Source organism: Scyliorhinus torazame, chromosome 6 (assembly GCF_047496885.1).
Source record: "Scyliorhinus torazame isolate Kashiwa2021f chromosome 6, sScyTor2.1, whole genome shotgun sequence".
Classification (NCBI taxonomy): domain Eukaryota; kingdom Metazoa; phylum Chordata; class Chondrichthyes; order Carcharhiniformes; family Scyliorhinidae; genus Scyliorhinus; species Scyliorhinus torazame.
In genome coordinates, this window is record NC_092712.1 from 103153295 (window position 1) to 103172949 (window position 19655).

The following is a 19655-nucleotide window of genomic DNA, read 5'->3' on the forward strand; positions in this document are numbered from 1 at the left end:
ACTTGGATAGAAGAGGGGCAGAAATGGTTGTTGGAGGTCCCTGGTTATAGATGTTTCAATAAGATTAGGGAGGGTGGTAAAAGAGGTGGGGGGGTGGCATTACTAATTAGAGATAGTATAACAGCTGCAGAAAGGCAGTTCGAGGAGTATCACCCTATTGAGGTAGTATGGGTTGAAGTCAGAAATAGGAAAGGAGCAGTCACCTTGTTAGGAGTTTTCTATAGGCCCCCCAATAGTAACAGAGATGTGGAGGAACAGATTGGGAAACAGATTTTGGAAAGGTGCAGAAGTCATAGGGTAGCACAGTGGTTAGCACAATTGCTTCACAGCTTCAGGGTCCCAGGTTCGATTCCGGCTTGGGTCACTGCCTGTGCGGAGTCTGCACATCCTCCCCGTGTGTGCGTGGGTTTCCTCCGGGTGCTCCGGTTTCCTCCCACAGTCCAAAGATGTGCAGGTTAGGTGGATTGGCCATGATAAATTGCCCTTTGTGTCCAAAATTGCCCTTAGTGTTGGGTGGGGTTACTGGGTTATGGGGATAGGGTGGAGGTGTGGACCTTGGGTAGGGTGCTCTTTCCAAGAGCCGGTGCAGACTCGATGGGCCGAATGGCCTCCTTCTGCACTGTAAATTCTATGAGTAGTCATGGGCGACTTTAACTTCCCAAATATTGAGTGGAAACTCTTTAGATCAAATAGTTTGGATGGGGTGGTGTTTGTGCAGTGTGTCCAGGAAGCTTTTCTAACACAGTATGTAGATTGTCCGACCAGAGGAGGGGCAATATTGGATTTAGTACTGGGTAATGAACCAGGGCAAGTGATAGATTTGTTAGTGGGGGAGCATTTTGGAGATAGTGACCACAATTCTGTGACTTTCACTTTAGTAATGGAGAGGGATAGGTACGTGCAACAGGGCAAGGTTTACAATTGGAGGAAGGGTAAATACGATGTTGTCAGACAAGAATTGAAGTGCATAAATTGGGAACATAGGATGGCAGGGAAGGACACATGTGAAATGTGGAACTTGTTCAAGGAACAGGTGCTACGTGTCCTTGATATGTATGTCCCTGTCAGGCAGGGAAGAGATGGTCGAGTGAGGGAACCATGGTTGACAAGAGAGGTTGAATGTCTTGTTAAGAGGAAAAAGGTGACTTATGTAAGGCTGAGGAAACAAGGTTCAGACAGGGCATTGGAGGGATACAAGATAGCCAGGAGGGAACTGAAGAAAGGGATTAGGAGAGCTAAGAGAGGGCATGAACAATCTTTGGCGGGTAGGATCAAGGAAAACCCCAAGGCCTTTTACACATATGTGAGAAATATGAGAATGACTAGAGCGAGGGTAGGTCCGATCAAGGACAGTAGCGGGAGATTGTGTATTGAGTCTGAAGAGATAGGAGAGGTCTTGAATGAGTATTTTTCTTCTGTATTTACAAATGAGAGGGGCGATATTGTTGTAGAGGACAGTGTGAAACAGATTGGTAAGCTCGAGGAAATACTTGTCAGGAAGGAAGATGTGTTGGGCATTTTGAAAAACTTGAGGATAGACAAGTCCCCCGGGCCTGACGGGATATATCCAAGGATTCTATGGGAAGCAAGAGATGAAATTGCAGAGCCGTTGGCAATGATCTTTTCGTCCTCACTGTCAACAGGGGTGGTACCAGGGGATTGGAGAGTGGCGAATGTCGTGCCCCTGTTCAAAAAAGGAACTAGGGATAACCCTGGGAATTACAGGCCAGTTAGTCTTACTTCGGTGGTAGGCAAAGTAATGGAAAGGGTACTGAAGGATAGGATTTCTGAGCATCTGGAAAGACACTGCTTGATTAGGGATAGTCAGCACGGATTTGTGAGGGGTAGGTCTTGCCTTACAAATCTTATTGAATTCTTTGAGGAGGTGACCAAGCATGTGGATGAAGGTAAAGCAGTGGATGTAGTGTACATGGATTTTAGTAAGGCATTTGATAAAGTTCCCCATGGTAGGCTTATGCAGAAAGTAAGGAGGCATGTGATAGTGGGAAATTTGGCCAGTTGGATAACGAACTGGCTAACCGATAGAAGTCAGAGAGTGGTGGTGGATGGCAAATATTCAGCCTGGATCCCAGTTACCAGTGGCGTACCGCAGGGATCAGTCTGGGTCCTCTGCTGTTTGTGATTTTCATTAATGACTTGGATGAGGGAGTTGAAGGGTGGGTCAGTAAATTTGCAGACGATACGAAGATTGGTGGAGTTGTGGATAGTAAGGAGGGCTGTTGTCGGCTGCAAATAGACATAGATAGGATGCAGAGCTGGGCTGAGAAGTGGCAGATGGAGTTTAACCCTGAAAAGTGTGAGGTTGTCCATTTTGGAAGGACAAATATGAATGAGGAATATAGGGTTAACGGTAGAGTTCTTGGCAATGTGGAGGAGCAGAGAGATCTTGGTGTCTATGTTCATACATCTTTGAAAGTTGCCACTCAAGTGGATAGAGCTGTGAAGAAGGCCTATGGTGTGCTCGCGTTCATTAACAGAGGGATTGAATTTAAGAGCCGTGAGGTGATGATGCAGCTGTACAAAACTTTGGTAAGGCCACATTTGGAGTACTGTGTACAGTTCTGGTCGCCTCATTTTAGGAAGGATGTGGAAGCTCTGGAAAAGGTGCAAAGAAGATTTACCAGGATGTTGCCTGGAATGGAGAGTAGGTCTTACGAGGAAAGGTTGAGGGTGCTAGGCCTTTTCTCATTAGAGCGGAGAAGGATGAGGGGCGACTTGATAGAGGTTTATAAGATGATCAGGGGAATAGATAGAGTAGACAGTCAGAGACTTTTTCCCCGGGTGGAACACACCATTACAAGGGGACATAAATTTAAGGTGAAAGGTGGAAGATATAGGAGGGATATCAGAGGTAGGTTCTTTACCCAGAGAGTACTGGGGGCATGGAATGCACTGCCTGTGGAAGTAGTTGAGTCGGAAACATTAGGGACCTTCAAGCAGCTATTGGATAGGTACATGGATGATGGTAAAATGATATAGTGTAGATTTATTTGTTCTTAAGGGCAGCACGGTAGCATTGTGGATAGCGCAATTGCTTCACAGCTCCATGGTAACAGGTTCGATTCCGGCTTGGGTCATTGTCTGTGCGGAGTCTGCACGTCCTCCCCGTGTCTGCGTGGGTTTCCTCCGGGTGCTCCGGTTTCCTCCCACAGTCCAAAGATGTGCGGGTTAGGTGAATTGGCCAATGATAAATTGCCCTTAATGTCCAAATTGCCCTTGGTGTTGGGTGGAGGTGTTGAGTTTGGGTATGGTGCTCTTTCCAAGAGCCGGTGCAGACTCAAAGGGCCGAATGGCCTCCTTCTGCACTGTAAATTCAATGATAATCTATGATTAATCTAGGACAAAGGTTCGGCACAACATCGTGGGCCGAAGGGCCTGTTCTGTGCTGTATTTTCTATGTTCTATGTTCTATGTAAATCTCCTCTAAACCTTGCCCCCTAGTAATTGACCCCTCTACCCTGGAAAAAAGTCTCTGAATATCCACTCTGTCTATGCCCCTCATAGTTTTGTAGACCTCTATCAGGTCGCACCTCAACCTTCTTCGTTCCAGTGAGAACAAACCAAGTTTATTCAACCTCTCCTCATAGCTAATGCCCAGGCAGCATCCTGGTAAATCTCTTATGCACCCTCTCTAAAGCTTCCACATCCTTCTGGTAGTGTGGTGACCAGAATTGAACACTATACTCCAAGTGTGGCCTAACTAAGGTTCTATACAGCTGCAACATGACTTGCCAATTTTTATACTCAATGCCCCGGTCAATGAAGGCAAGCATGCCGTATGCCTTCTTGACTACCTTCTCCACCTGTGTTGCCCCTTTCAGTGACCTGTGGATCTGTACACCAAGATCTCTCTGACTGTCTCTTGAGGGTTCTACCATTCACTGTATATTCCCTACCTGTGTTAGACTTTCCAAAATGAATTACCTCACATTTGTCTGGATTAAACTCCATCTTCTATCTCGCCGCCCAAGTCTCCAAACAATCTAAATCCTGCTGTATCCTCTGACAGTCCTCATCGCTAACCGCAATTCCACCAACCTTTGTGTCGTCTGCAAACTTACTAATCAGACCAGTTACATTTTCCTCCAAATCATTGATATATACTACAAACAGCAAAGGTCCCAGCACTGAACCCTGCGGAACACCACTAGTCACAGCCCTCCAATCATAAAAGCACTCTTCCATTGTGTTAGAGCCAGGGTACACCCACTACAGCTATTCTATAAAAAACACCCATTTCTTAAAGGTACTCTCACATGACAATTGCTACTCTCTGCCTTCGTTGACCTAGCCAGTTCTGTATCCACCTTGCCAGCTCACCTCTGATCCCGTGTGACTTCACCTTTTGTACCAGTCTGCCATGAGGAACCTTGTCAAAGGCCTTACTGAAGTCCATGTAGACAACATCCACTGCCCTACCTGCATCAATCATTTTTTTAGTGTTACTATGGGTTGACGAAGTCAGGAATAGAGAAGCCAGTGGGATACTTTTCAAAGAAACTAAGTCTGTGTCAAAGAAAGTACTCCAACATTGAGAAGTAGCATTGCTACTAGCCCTTCAGCAGTTTGAAGTTTATGTCCGGCAGATACTAAGAAAAGTCTAGTTTTTTCCACAAACACAATCATAATCTGCTTGTATTTGTGGAAAAAAAATCAAAACACAGAACACAAGATTGTACCATTGGAGTTTATTTTTGCAACCTTTCAATGTAAAAATTGTGCATATGCCTGAAAGGACAATTTAGGGCAGCACGGTAGCACACGTGATTAGCACTGTGGCTTCACAGCGCCAGGGTCCCAGGTTCGATTCCCTGCTGGGTCACTGTCTTTGCGGAGTCTGCACGTTCTCCCCATGTCTGCGTGGGTTTCCTCCGGGTGCTCCGGTTTCCTCCCACAGTCCAAAGACGTGCAGATTTGGTGGATTGGCCATGATAAATTTCCCTTAGTGACCAAAAAAGATTAGGAGGGGTTATTGGGTTATGGGGATGGGGCTTAAGTGGGTCGGTGCAGGCTCGATGGGCCGAATGGCCTCCTTCTGCACTATATGTTCTATGTTCTAATATTATTGCAGATGCATTGTCATGTGTTTAAGAGCTGATAAGTAGCAGATGTAAGAATTGGGGAAACGTAGGTAGTGGGAAAGGAAGGATGAATGGATGTGTCATTTGCATCACATACCTTCTGATGAAACATCCTTGCAATGCTGTTTCTACCTTCTAAGGGGGGAGGTATGTAACTTCATGTTACTTCCAAAACTTTGTGTAATTTTAAGAAGAAATTAGATATCACTCTTGAGGCTAAAGGGATCAGGGGACATGGGGAAAGGCTGGATCAGGTATTGAACTTGATGATCAGCCATATCATAATGAATGTCGGAGCAGACTCAACAGGCCAAATGGCCTCCTCCTGCTTCTATTTTCTTTTTATATGTATATGCATTTTTCCTTGGTTCCCATTTCTTTTATTTTATTATTTTTGGTCTATGGATCCATAATCATGATGTGTCTTTAAGGAGAAGACTCAAGCTAAAGCTGCCTGCTTGTCAGGACATTGTGTTACAAGGGTTTATGTTTGGAGAGGAAAGGCAAGACTCTTTGGTGCCGAATGAATCTTAGGAACTGTTTTGGAGAAAGTTGGTTTGATCGGTTAACTGGCAACTGGTTGGTTCGCCAGGGTCAGTGTTCTGCCTGACAACAGTCAGTGATTGGTTCCTGCATGAGGTTTTCTGAAAGAACTGGGCAGAAGTGTTTAGATCTTTAAAGTGAAAGGAACAGTCTCTCCCTCTCTCCGCTGAAGTAAATAACTGCTTTTTTGTTCTAAAACCAGTGAGTGCCTTACTCATCTTTGATGTCAACTGGAAATGATCCTGAATCTACAGAGAAAGTAGACAACCTTGCCAGAGAAAACAATCTCAAACCTAAAAGAAAGAAGTACCAGTTCAGGACGGCACGGTAGCACAGTGGTTAGTGCTGTTGCTTCGCAGTTCCAGGATCCCAGGTTCGATTCCCGCTTGGGTCACTGTCTGTGCAGAGTCTGCACATTCTCTCTGTGGGTTTCCTCCGGGTGCTCTGTCCCTGTATCTCACCACAGGGACTGCAGCGGTTCAAGAACGCAGCTCACCACCAACTTCTGAAGGGCAAAATGGGGAGGCTAATAAATGCTGGCCAAGCCAGTGACATCCACATTCCACAAAAGTATAAAAATATTACAACCTGACATAGCCTAAATTTGGCTGACAAAATCAGGGACAAAATGCTTTTGGCTGGTTAGTTTCATGTTGACCCCAGGTAAATGCTGGTTATCCCGGTTAAGATCTATCCTGATTGCAACTGCTTTTTCCTTCTGGGGGGAATTCAATAAATACTTAAAGGGAAACATTGCAAGGCTAAGAGGAAAGTGAGACTAATTGGCTGGTTCTTTCAAAGAATAGATGCTGATACGATTGGTCGAATAGTATACTTCTGCCCACAGGTCGGTGCAACATCAAGGGCCGAAGGGCCTGTACTGCGCTGAAATGTTCTATGTTCTATATCATTTTGATTCCCCAAACGCAGCTTTAGAAGTTTACTCTAAAACAGCACGCAGAAAGACGGCTTTGTTAGCTTTGACAAGGAATCTTCCAGACTCGAAACATTAGCTCCCTTCTCTCTCCAAAGACCTGCTGCGATTGTTCAGCATTTTCTGTTTTTGTCTCAGATTCCAGCATCAGCAGTAATCTGCTTTTATTTTTGCATAAAGCAGGATTGCTGAATCGTCATTAATTTGTCCAAACCAGAGTAACTAAATTAAGATGAATCCCTGGTCCCCCAAGTTTATTTTTCGACCTCCCACATAGCATTTTCTATGCTGTTTCCGCCATGCCTTCAAATGAGGCTGTTAAATTCATTTGCATTGTAACTTGGACAACACGGTAGCACAGTGGTTCGCACTATGGCTTCATAGCACCAGGGTCCCTGGTTTTATTCCTGGCTTGGGTCACTGTCTGTGTGAAGTCTGCACGTTCTCCTCGTGTCTGCGTGAGTTTCCTCCGGGTGCTCCAGTTTCCTCCCACAAGTCCTGAAAGACATGCTATTAGGGATAATTTGGACATTTTAAATTCTCCCTCTGTGTATCCGAATAGGCGCTGGAATGTGGCGACTAGGGGCTTTTCACAGTAACTTCATTTCAGTAAGCCTACTTGTGACAATAAAGATTATTATTATTTTCAGAGCAATTGTTACTTTCTATCACAATTCACACTGTGCTAACCTTTATTCATTTTCATTTCATTTATTAAGGAGGTCTGCACAGACCTGACACGCAGAACTTTGTGATCAAACCGTTTCAGGTTTATATACGAGAGTTAGTGCTTTTGAAATTATTTTCAGTTTATTGAGAAATATTTAACCGTGGAGGTGGACTAGAACTAAGTCCTCAACCCCGAAGCCGCGACTAAAAAGCATCATACCGAAGACAGACATTTGGATACTGAGTTCAGCTCAGGGCTCTCAGTCTCACTAAATATTTCCCGGTGTAACATTAGACACTGTGCTACATTGTAACATCATTATATTTCCCGGTGTAAAATTAGACACTGTGCTACATTGTAACACCACTGAACTCCTTTCCATAAGAAGTCTTACAACACCAGGTTAAAGTCCAACAGGTTTGTTTCGAATCACTAGCTTTCGGAGCACATCTCCTTCCTCAGGTGAATGAAGAGGTGGGTTCCAGAAACATATATATATAGACAAAGTCAAAGATGCAACACGATACTTTGAATGCAAGTCTTTGCAGGTAATTAAGCCTACAGGTCCAGAAAGAGCAACTGGAGAGAGGGGTAACCCCAGGTTAAAGAGGTGTGAATTGTCTCAAGCCAGGACAGTTGGTAGGATTTCACAAGCCCAGGCCAGATGGTGGGGGGTGAATATAATGCGACATGAATCCAAGGTCCCGGTTGAGGCCATACTCATGTATGCGGAACTTGGCTATAAGTTTCTGCTCGGCGATTCTGCGTTGTCGCGTGTCATGAAGGCCACCTTGGAGAACGCTTACTCGAAGATCAGAGGCTGAATGCCCTTGACTGCTGAAGTGTTCCCTGACTGGAAAGGAACAACCCTGCCTGGCAATTAGATAAGTAAGACTTCTTACTGTGCTCACCCCAGTCCAACACTGGCAACGCCACATCATGAACTCCTTTCCAGCAGTGTGGGGCAGCTGCTCCCTCTGACTGGCTGAAAGGAGCTGCCACGATTGGACGACACCGGTGATTGACAGGTGGGTCTGCCCTATCCGCCGGCGATTAGCTGGCCCGGGCTTCTGTGATTGGATAACACCGGTGATTGACAGACGGGCCTGCCCTCTCCCCCTGTGATTGGATGTTTCCAGATCCAATCACTGAGCGGAATTGGTGATTGACGGTTGAGCCTGCGGTGATTGGCTGGTCCTCTTGCTGCTGAGGAAATGTCCTTTTAAAGCCGGAGCATTAGCAAATGCAGGAATTCTTCCACTCTGACTGAGTGTTTCCGGTTGGGTGTGATCTGGGCTTTGGTGTTGGGAAGATTCTCCTGGAGCTGTAGGTAAGGGAAGAGTTGCAGTTTTGCCGACCTTTGGTTTTGCGTTCAAGGAAACGTTCCCTCTCTCAGCGCGCTTTCTGATAAACAGCAGGACCAGAGTCAGAGCTTGCGACTGTGCAAAATACATCGCCGGAGGCCCTGGTTGCTGCAAGCATCTCAACTTGTTCGTTGCGAAATATGTCAAACTTTTGAAAGCTTGAATTCACGACTAACCTTCTGTCCATGCAACAGACGGGCCGGGATATTGCCGTCTAATGGGGATGTTTACCTTGTTTCCTTGCAGAAAATGTCGAAATCGCTGAAGAAAATAGTAGAAGAATGCAAAGAAAAGAATCAGGCAGAATTGGATCTGTGTGACAGGGGAATTTCCAATATGCTGGACATTCCTGGACTCTGTAAGTACAACACTTTTTTTTCTTCACTTTCCCCCCACCCCCTTTTCGATCATTATTGCATCAGTGGCAACTGGGGTTTGATATCTTGTTGGCAGAAGTTTGGAGTTACGGCCATGTTGGATAACACCAATCAACAAGCTCTTGCAAATTTCTTCAATGCCTGATTCTGAACTAGAACATTTGTGTCACTTGGCCATGGAGAGTTATCAGATGTCAGAGTGGGTGCTCTGAGTGATCATCGAACATACAGTCTATCAAGTCTGCCTGCTCAATAGGATCATGACTGATCTTGGGCTTCAGCTCTCCACATTCTTGTCTGTTTCCTTGGTTTCGCGGAGAGACCAAAACCGGCCTATTCCAGCCTTGAATGCATTCTATGATGGAGCATACACAGCCTGCTGGGGTAAAGAGTACCACATACTCACAACTCTTTGAGTGAAGTAACTTCTCCCCATCCCAATCCAAGTGATTGATGCCTTATCCTGAGACTATGCATTTAGATCTCCTGACCAGCGGAAACCATTTCTCAGCATCCACCCTTTCAGAATCTTGTATGTTCCAATGAGATTGCCTCTCTAAACTCTAGAGATTATAAGTCCAATTTGCTCAGTCTCCCACCGTAGTACAATCCCTCACCCCAGGGACCAATTTAGTGAACCTTTGCTGCACCACCTCCAGTGTAAGCATGTATTTTCTTGAATGTAGAGAGCAAAATTGCACACAGTGTTCTAGATGTGGTCTCACCAAAACCCTGTACAACTGCAGAAAGCCTTTATTCTCCGACTCCAATCCATTTGCCTTCCAAATTGCTTGCTGCATTCTCGTTAAGTAGCCACATTTCTCAATTTACACTAATTCAAATAATCTGCCTTTGTATATTTGCTACCAAAGTGGATAACCTCACATTTATCCACATTATACTGCATCTGTCATGCATATGCCTACTTGCATAGCTGTCCAAATCACGCTGAACCAACTCTGCATCCTCCTCACAGCTCATGCTCCCACCCAACTTTGTATAACCTACAATTTTGGAGATAATACACTGAGTTCCCTTGTCCAAATCATTTTTAATATATTGTGAACAGTTGGGGTCGTAGCACAGATCCCTGCGGTACCCACAAGTACCTCTGCCAATTGGAAAAATACCTAATTATTCCAACTCTTTGCTTCCTGTCTGTAATGTGAGAGCTTGTCAAAAGCCTTCTGAAAATCTAAATAAACCACATCCACCGGTTCTCCTTGGTCCAGTCTACTGGTTACATCTTCAAAGAATTCGAGTAGATTTGTCAAGCATGATTTCCCTTTCATCATTCCATGCTGACTTTGTCTGAATTTACCATTGCTTTCCAAATGCTGTGCTATGAAATCCTCATTAATTGACTCTAGCAACTTCCCTACTACTGACGTTAGGCTCACTGATCTATAATTCCTTATTTTCTCTCTACCTCCCTTTTTGAATAGCAGGCTTATATCAGCTAACCTCCAATCTGTAGGAACCAGAGTCTAAAGAATTTTGGAAAATTAAAGCCAATGCATCACCTATTTCTAGGGCCACTTCCTTAACCACTCTGGGTTGAAGATTATCAGGCCCTGGAGATTTAACCACCTTCATTAATTTCCCCAAAACCATTTCATTACTAATACTGATTTCCTTCAGCTCCTCACTTACCCTTTTCTCAGCACTTCTGGTATATTATTCATGTTTTCCTTTGTCAGCCATTTCTTTTTTGTTCCCTGTTATGAATGCCCCTGTTTCTGACTGCAAGGGGCCTGCATTCATTTTTGGATACATTACTCTCTGCCTCTTCATCTATGTCATTAATATAGATTGTGAGTGAGATGACAAGTGCTGAGTGCAATGAGGAACTAGTGCAAAGTTAGAAATTTGGTACAGCTGAGAATTCAGTGCAGAGGGCAAAGATCTATTGCTTTTTATATCCTTTTCTCCGCCTACATAGCTGGTGAGCATTTTCCTTTTCCCCTTAAGCTAGGGAACTTGCTCTTACTTTAGCTGTGTAAATTAACTAATTAAATAAATAAGACAAGGTCAAACTGGCAGGGATGGCAGTGTGCGATGATTGCAGCATGTGGGAATCTGTGGAATGCATTGCAGTCCAGAACAGCCATATCTGCGGTAAGTGTTTTGTGGCTTGAGCAACTTCACCTAAGTTGCTGAGCTGGAACCTGAGCTGTAGACATTGCAGAGCATTAGGAAAGGGGAGAGTTAAGGGGTCTCGTTTGAGGGCTATGGTGACAGCAGCATTGCCAATTGCTCTGAGTAGGTATTCAGGGAGCCCAGTGGTGCAGTCCACGGTGAAGATATGGAATCAGCTGAGGAGGCATTTTAGGGTGGAAGGAATGCCGGTGCTAACGCCGCTGTGCGAGAATCATGGGTTTGACTCGGGAGGGGGGGGCGGTGGATAGTGTATACAGGAGGTGGAGGGAAGTGGGGCTGGTCAAGGTGAGGTATTTGGAGGAAGGGTTTGCCAGTCTGGAGGAGCTCGGGGAGAGGGTAGAGCTGCCGAGGGGTAGTGAGTTCAGGTATCCACAGGTTAGGAACTTTGCACGAAAGGTCTGGAAGGGGTTCCCTAGATTGCCGGGATACACCCTGCTGGAGCGACCCTGCTGGAGCGACTGCTGCTTCCGGAGGAAGGGGAGGGAAGAATTGGGGATTGTTGCTAACTTTCTCCTTGGTTCAATTGCTCTCGAGTCGCCAGGTTTCTTTATGATACCGCCACGAGGTTCAAGTCTGAGTAATGATCAATAATCCAATACACCGATTAGTAAGATTCAAATCAAAGCACATTTATTATACACAGTAATCGCTACTCATGCACAAATTCTACTTCTACAACTAACAGGCCTATACTTAACTTTGGACTGGCCCACCAGGTCAGGGGAACAAATGGCCTTTCGTTCGGGTTCTGAGTCTGTGGGATTTGGAGTTGGTACGGATTGGTAGCTAGGAGCGCCTATCTCGTAGCGAGCGTTGAATTAAGACTTACTTTGTTCGGTGGTCACTGCACCGGTCACGGTCAATGTTGGTTCGTGTTGCTGGGTGACCCGAGCAGGACGCAGAGGCGAAGAGGGCGATTTGAACTTGGGGCTTAACTCTTATAATCCCCAGGGGCTTCCCGCCTTTCGGGGCGGACCCTGTACCTGGTCCCAAGTGATTGGACTTTGTCCCAATCGCTTGGTTTGATTTATCCAATACTGGAGCGCTTCTCTGATCGATGGGCGGTCTTGAGGTGCTCGTTCACCTCCTTTGTGTTGGCTCCTGCTGGCGCCGGGGAGTCTGGCTTTGCTTTGTGTGTCCAAAATGTTACTTATTGTTCCCGGGGATTGCTCATCAGTATGCAGATGGCTGCTACATTGTTGTGGTGATGGTCGCTGGTATCAATGTTGTCTGGCCTTTTGCAGAGTTTTAATACACATCAAACCTGCACCTGCTGGTTTCTGTCTTGTTGGCTGACTTTCCCATCAGCCTTTGCCGTTCGCCATTTTAAATCGGGAGTTGGCCAATTTAGGTGGCGACAGGATATATATAAGTTGCTTGGGGAGCAGGGAGGTGAGCGGGTGGTGAAGATCAAGGAGAAATGGGACGCAGAGTTGGGAATGGAGATCAATTGGAGAGTATGGAGTGAGGCACTGCGAAGGGTGAACGGGACCTCTTGGGCAAGGATGAGCCTGATACAGTTCAAGGTGGTGCACAGGGTGCATATGACTCGGGCGAGAATGAGTGGGTTCTTTCAGGGGGTAGCAGATAGGTGTGGGCGGGGGCCAGCGAATCATGCGCACATGTTTTGGGGTTGTGAAAAATTGGGAAGGTTCTGGGTGGGGGTGTTCGCGGTCTTAGCCAGGATAGTGGAGGAGGAAGTGGACCCGGACCCTTTGGTGGCGATATTTGGGGTTTCCAAGAAGCCAGAGCTCCTGGAGAGAAGGAAGCCCGATGTCTTGGCCTTCGCCTCTCTGATTGCACAGTGACAAATTTTGCTGGCGTGGCAGTCGGCATCGCCACTGGGGGTAGCAGCATGGTTGGGGAGAGGGGGGTGAAAAAGGAGAAAAATCTGTACAGTTGATTGTTGGGAAGAATGTTTCCGGGGTGTTTATTTGCTGTAACCTACTTTGATACAAGTTTGAATAAAATGTGTTTTTAAAAAAAAAAAGGAAAGGGGAGAGTTACCTGGAAATGTTTTGTACCAGGAAGCATTGACACCCCTTTGGTTTGGGAGAACTTTAGAGCTAGTCAATGGTTAGGGACAGGAGGTTGTGACAACAAGTTAAGCAAGTATGCAGAACATGCCTGTCGTGATGGAAAGCTTCATCCCTTGACTTTGACTGAGAGGCATGAGGTGCTTACTATTTGTATGGATGAGAGAATAATTGTAGGGTGGTGGCAAGGACCATGATACGGGATGCTAATAAAGTGTGGGAGGAAAAACTTAAGTAGTGATGGGGATGGTATCATCAGGGGGTAGATGCTGTTCCCTGTGGCCCTGATTGGAGCTTATGCTATCACTCTGGTTGTTCGCGTTAAGAATATTTCCTCACGAGTGGAATACAAGAAGGAAGGTCCTGTTGTCATGACCTTCCTGTTGTCATGGTCTACGTAGGAACCAATGTTTTAGGTAGACCTTGTGCAGAGCCAGAGTTTGAAGAGATATACACCAAATTAAAATGCAGAACACCAAAGATAATTACCTCTGGATTTTCACCTGAACCACATCCCCAATGGCATAGGTAAATGGAAGATTATCGAATTTAATGTATGGCTCAGAGTGGTATGGGAAGGAGTTTCGATTCGGCACTCACACCAGTATTCAGGAAAGAGAGAGCTGTTCTGTTGCAATGGGCTCCATTTTAAACTGGGCTGGAGACAGTTTCCTGGAGAGTTGTGTAACTAGGGCTCGGAATAGGGTATTAAATTAACAAGAGGCAGGAGAGAACATGGTTGATTTTCGAGAGGGAAATTTAAAAATCCAGCCCGTTGAACTGTGTTGAATGCTCCTTCCATGGCCAGCATGTCTTGAGGTTGGGCTCGAACCCGGAGCTACTGGTCCAGACGTAGAGACGCTACCACTGCACTACAAGGCTTCCTACAGTTAACAAATGGAACACCACTATTCAAGACAGAAAACAAGGAATTACAGGCGAGTTTCCTGGCATCTGTTGTTGGGAATTGCAGGAATCATTTGTCTGATCATAACATGATTTTCTAAGTCAGCATGGTTTAACAAAGGGGAAATCATATAGCACTGTTACTCGTGAGGTAGATAAAAGGGAACCAGTAGATGCAGAATACCTGGATTTCCAAAAGGCACTCAATGAGGTGTCATGCAAAAGGTTACGGGCTCTTGGAGTTGGGTAATAGATTGATTAAGAGACTGAAAGGAAAGATTGGGCAGAAATGGATCATTCTCAAGTTGGCAGTCTGTGACTTATGAAGTGCTGTTTGGAACAGTGCTGGGCCCTTAGGCTATTTATAATCCAGGTTAATAAATTAGACAAAAAGAGGATAATGGATCTAAGTTTGCTGACAAGAAAAAGCTCTGAGGAAATGTAAGTTGTGAAGAACACGAGGCTGCAGGGATACAGGGGTTATGTGAGTGGGCAACAAGGTGGCAGGAAAGGCAGTGGTATTGTCAATGGACTAGCAATCCAGAGACCCAGGATAATGATCTAGGGACCCGGGTTTGAATCCCACCACGACAGGTGATGGAATTTAAACCCAATCCAACTAAGGAGGGGCAGTAAATGCTGGCCTAATCAACGTGCCCACATCCCGTAATTGAATTAAAAGAAAATGGAATAAAATGTTGAACTGAGACATTGTTCACTTAAGAACTGAATTTTTTTTTAAAAAAGTGTGAACGTGCAAGTGTTGCTGCTCAAAGAATCTTGGGTGTACTTGTACAAGGTGTGCAGGTATAGCAAATAATTAGAAATGCAAATAGCCATGTTTATTGCAAGGTGTGTACAGTAACCAGGAAGTATTGCGATATAAGAGTTTCGGTGAGACCACACCTGGAATACTCTAAGAAGTTGTGATCTCCACATTTAAGAAAGGATATACGTGCAGTGAAGGTATACCAGATTGGTCTCGGAGATAAGCGAGTTGTATGATGAGAGGATGCGTATATCAGGCTTCTATTCCTTTGTAGTTTAGCAGAAAGCAAGGTGATTTCATTGAAACCTACAAGATTCAGAAGGGTCTTTATATCGTAGATGTCGCTAGTTGTTTCAGCTGGCTGTGGAATTTAGAACTGAGGTCACAGTCTCAGAATAAGGGGCCAATCATTTAGGACTGCGATGCAGAGATTCCTTCAATTAATGGGTTGGGGATCATTGGAATTCTCTACCCAAAGTGTTGTGAATGCACCATTATTGAATATATTTGAGGCTGAGATAGTCAGGTTTGGGAGTGGGGTGTGAAAACAGAGTTGCACAATCATATTGTTTTTTTAAAAAAAACCTTTTATTCGGATATTTGTAGTTTTTATTATAATAATAACCATAACAGCAACATAAACATGGTACAGAAAACATTTCTATCCCTATCACGCTCTTCGCGCCCCTGTTGCCGTTTTTACTCACTATAAATATGGCAGTCAATAAGGTTGCCCTCCTTTGTCTAGATATTGATATTGTATTGCTTTCAGAGTCGCCAGGTATCAAATGAGACCACCACAAGGTTCAACCGGATATTGATCAAAGACCCAACAACCAGTTAGTTAGTTCAAGTTCAATAATACTTTATTTACACACAAGATTACTTATACATGCAACATAAACAGTACTAGTTAAACCACACCTAACTTCTATGACACCTGTACTTAACTTCAGGCACGCGGCTTAGGTCAGAGGAACAGTGGCCTTTGTTCGAATCTGGTTCTACTGGGTCTGGAGAAGTAACTGCTGTTCAGCTGGGCTGGTCCGTCTGGTAGCGAGCGTTGAACTTGGACTTGCTTCTGGTCGTGGTGCTGCAGTTGGAGATGGACGTTGCCGGATCGCTAGGTCCAAAAGAGATCGAACACATGGCAGTGTTTCTCTTTATCCTTGGGGGTTTCGCGCTCTTTTGGGAGGTCCTTTGGTTTGGACCCAATTAATTGGGCAGTTCTCGATCACTGCCTTCGATCTGAGCCAATAAAGGGGCGGGTGCCTTGATGGCTGAGCGTGTCCTAAGCGATCATTGACCCTGCTGTTTATGATTCCTGCGTAAAGGGAGTGGCGCCGAAATGTCTGGACTATCGGTTACTGAGTATCGATCCTTTGTCTTATGGAGATGGGCCAGAAAAATGCTAATCGGTTGGGGGTTTCGATGCTGTCTGGATTCTCTGCTCACGAATATAGATGCAGGCTCTGTGCCTGCCTGAATCTTTTTTTTAAATTCTCCTTTTTCACGTTTTCTCCCACATTTACACCCATCAACAATAAACAATAATCAACAAGATATGTCAATCCCCATAACAACAACGCTCCCATCCGCCCACCAACCCCCAAACCTCAACCCGCCTGTTTACATAAACAAATTACAAAAAGGAATCCGGGATTACCCGTAGTCACCCTTTAATCTACACGGCTCTCCACTCTCCACCCCCCCCCCCCCCCCCCCCCCCCCCCAACCAACGCCATCCAGCCTCTAAGAGAGTACCGTACATGATACTCCAAAGTTGGCGCTGCGGCCTCCCCTGGTGCTCCAGCCTCCATTTTCTTTGTTGACCCCGCGGTGACCTTTCCCCTCTCCAACGGACTTTCAGCTGCTTTTTCCCCGGCCGTCTTTTTGGTGATTTTCGACATCCTTCTTCTCCTTGCGCTATCCCCGACTTTTACTGCCGTCGCTGGCCCTCGGACTGGGCGTTACTCCGCGAAAATGCCGTTCCCGAACTGGAGCCCTCCAATGTGTGGCTGCCTCCCGCCCGCCGTCACTGGAGGTCTCCGCCTGCCTGAATCTTACATTGTCCACATTTCCCTTTAGGCTTTGCGAACGTCCATGTTTCTTGTTGTAAGTGGCCATCCCAGATGGCTACGATCCGTCCTCTTGATCCTAAACGCGAAGCGTGATGGATCATACTACTGAATCTTCTTCTGTTCTCTGGTATGCCGGGTACTCTCAATCAAGGACAGGTTCTATCCTATGGATTGGAACATTTACCTAAGTTTTTTTTTTCTTAATACCACACACATCTATAAAAATTCTAAGGGGGCAGTATAACATTCAATCATACATTTCAGTTTCTTTACACAAAGGGGAACCTCTAACTGTCCTTACCTAAACTACACTTAGCTGCTATCTACTAACCAAAAGAACTTGTATTACAGTACAAAATAATCAACAGCAGCATCACATTTCTACTTAACATTTATGCCATTTACAGAGAAAGTAATTTTATTAAAACCGCAGAATTTATTAGGGAGAAAAAGGGTTCAAAAAGAGTGTGGGGTCTGTTGAAGTCCAAGAAAAGGGGCTCTGAGTGTGTATACTGGGGGGCGGGAGGCTCTCCTTCGCCATTTCCGAAGTTTGAGTGTCTGGACGACACTGCAAAGTATTGCTATAATAAATAGGGCTTCTAACGTGTACGAAAGGGAATACCACTTTATGATATTATCGCACCATATGGGGGTATCAGAGGCTGTTTCTATGTGTGGTGTAGTGTCCGGGCTAGGGGTATCGTGTTGGGTGGTCATGTTTAGGGCCTGTGTGGTGAGGGGTATAGGGGCTGATAACGTGCGCAACTGTAGTGATTCAATGATGATCATGATGCAGATCATCAAGTCAGTCTTCATTTTGTCTTTGTCTTCCTCTGTCTCTTGGTATATTCGTATCTTCCTGGGGGTACAGGCATAATATCTGTTATTATCTTGTTGTTTAATATCTCGTTTGTCTGTCTTTCTCCTTAACATCAATTTCCCATTTAGAATCGTTACCATATGTGATGCCCTCTTTTTTTTTTTTTTTAAACCAACCATTTGGGAGACTAGACATCCAAAAAAGAAATTCTGTCACAGTGCGAGCAATCTCGCAGCCTGTGTTTGATGGGATGAGTGGGCGGACAATTTCTCCGACCAGTGGTGAGGTAGTGTTTTCCTAGCAGCAAATTTGTTTCAACCAAGTGTTTGACCATGTAAATAGCAGGTGCCATCTCGTCGTTTCTTATCAGTCGATAAGAATTGTCGCGGTGCCATTGTTAACGACCGAAGGGTCGCCGGAAAGCAAACACAAATTGTGGCAAAGTGCATTCTTTAAACCACATTTTTAAAAGAACAGTAAAAGGGTTTTGAAAAGAACTTTCCGAATGGGGTGTGTATGATCCGCGGCAGGGCAAGAATGGGTGGAATCCCCAGGTAGGGTGGTGATCAGTGCCCTTGCTCCACTACTCTAGCTTGGCTGACCAAATACATAGGGGGTCCTCAGGCAGGGCGGGGATCAGTGCCGTTATTCCACTACCTGGGTGACCTTACAAGAACGGAAAAAATTTGAATATCTATGGACTTCTGACAAACTTGTCCCTAACTATTATGTGGCGTCAAAGGAGTAGTCATAACTGTATCAAGAAATTTTGCATGAGATCGACTCTCAAAGTCGTACAAGAGAGAGAAACATTCAACATTAAAACCAAACTAAAGAAAGAAAGTGGGCAGGCTCCATCAGCGAATAGGACACCGTCAATCTCAAACGGTTCCTTTCTCTCATCATCTGGACACCTCGGGGTTCCATTCCGAAAAGGGTCGTAAAGGGGTTAGCATGGTGGGAGTCAAACTCTGAGTCATCACCATCTCCCGGTTGCCAAACTCGTGACTGGAGTTTCTGTGCCAAGGCAGCCTGGGCCGATGTGGGATCCATCTCGTCGTTTCTTATCAGTCGATAAGAATTGTCATGGTGCCATTGTTTCTTATCCTGTAAGGCGGTAGGGGCAAGGGGGCAGTCGCTATCGTCGGGTGGTGGGTCAGGTTCTGGTAGTGGCAAATAAATGGTCTCTTGAGGGGCCGAACATATCGTGGTCGGTGTCACTGGGGCTGCAGTGAATGTGGCCTGGTCTGTTTTGCCATTGATCGGTCGCTAGCGGCTGAATCAAGTGTGAGTCGGAAACCCGTCTCTGGGGGCGGAGTCAAGGACGTGTCTATGGACGTGCTGTCCTGGCTGGGGGAGGGTTGAAAAAGGTCGCCAGTGGGAGGGTCGTAGACATCTGCTATTGCCAGTGAAATGTGGTGTGAGTGGCTGCACTGAGTTCCATAAACCTTAAGTTGGTTTATATGAAACCATCCTGACTTTCCATTTGGATACGTAATCTTGTAAACTGAGGGGCTTACTTTATCAGAAATTGAGTAGGGTCCTGAAAATTTGGGGGAGAGGAATGAACTAGGATTGTACAGGGAGACCATGACTTGCTGTCCGACTGTATATTCTACCAGGTGTACTGTTTTATCAAAGCAGGCCTTGCTCTGCTTTCTCCTAGCGCCTAGTCGAACAGCTGCAGCGAGCTGTGCTGCTTTAATATTCTCCATTATTTGTTGGACTGCTTTTTCATGGATAAGGGCGGTGACTGTGGGGCTGGCCAAATCAAGTCCAAACAAATACTCGGTATCCTTCATGCATCGTCTGGTCATGAGGGTGTGGGGGGTGTATCTGTCGAACTTCACACCGTGTTTCTAATAAACATCAGTGCGAATGGGAGAACTGTGT

At 45.4% G+C, this 19655-nt stretch overlaps 1 protein-coding gene across 2 annotated transcripts in view; it reads left to right on the plus strand.

Annotated features, from left to right (window-relative positions):
• The window catches only part of LOC140424925 (ras suppressor protein 1), a 153945-nt gene that overhangs the window by 23803 nt on the left and 110487 nt on the right, over positions 1 to 19655 (plus strand). The window contains exons 1-2 of one of the 2 annotated variants that reach the window (XM_072508598.1): positions 8406 to 8579; positions 8860 to 8971. In XM_072508598.1, the coding sequence (XP_072364699.1) occupies positions 8863 to 8971 (109 nt within the window). In that variant the 5' untranslated portion in view covers positions 8406 to 8579; positions 8860 to 8862. Of the gene's footprint in view, positions 1 to 8405; positions 8580 to 8859; positions 8972 to 19655 lie in introns of those variants that run through there. The other variant, XM_072508597.1, reaches the window with a different exon arrangement.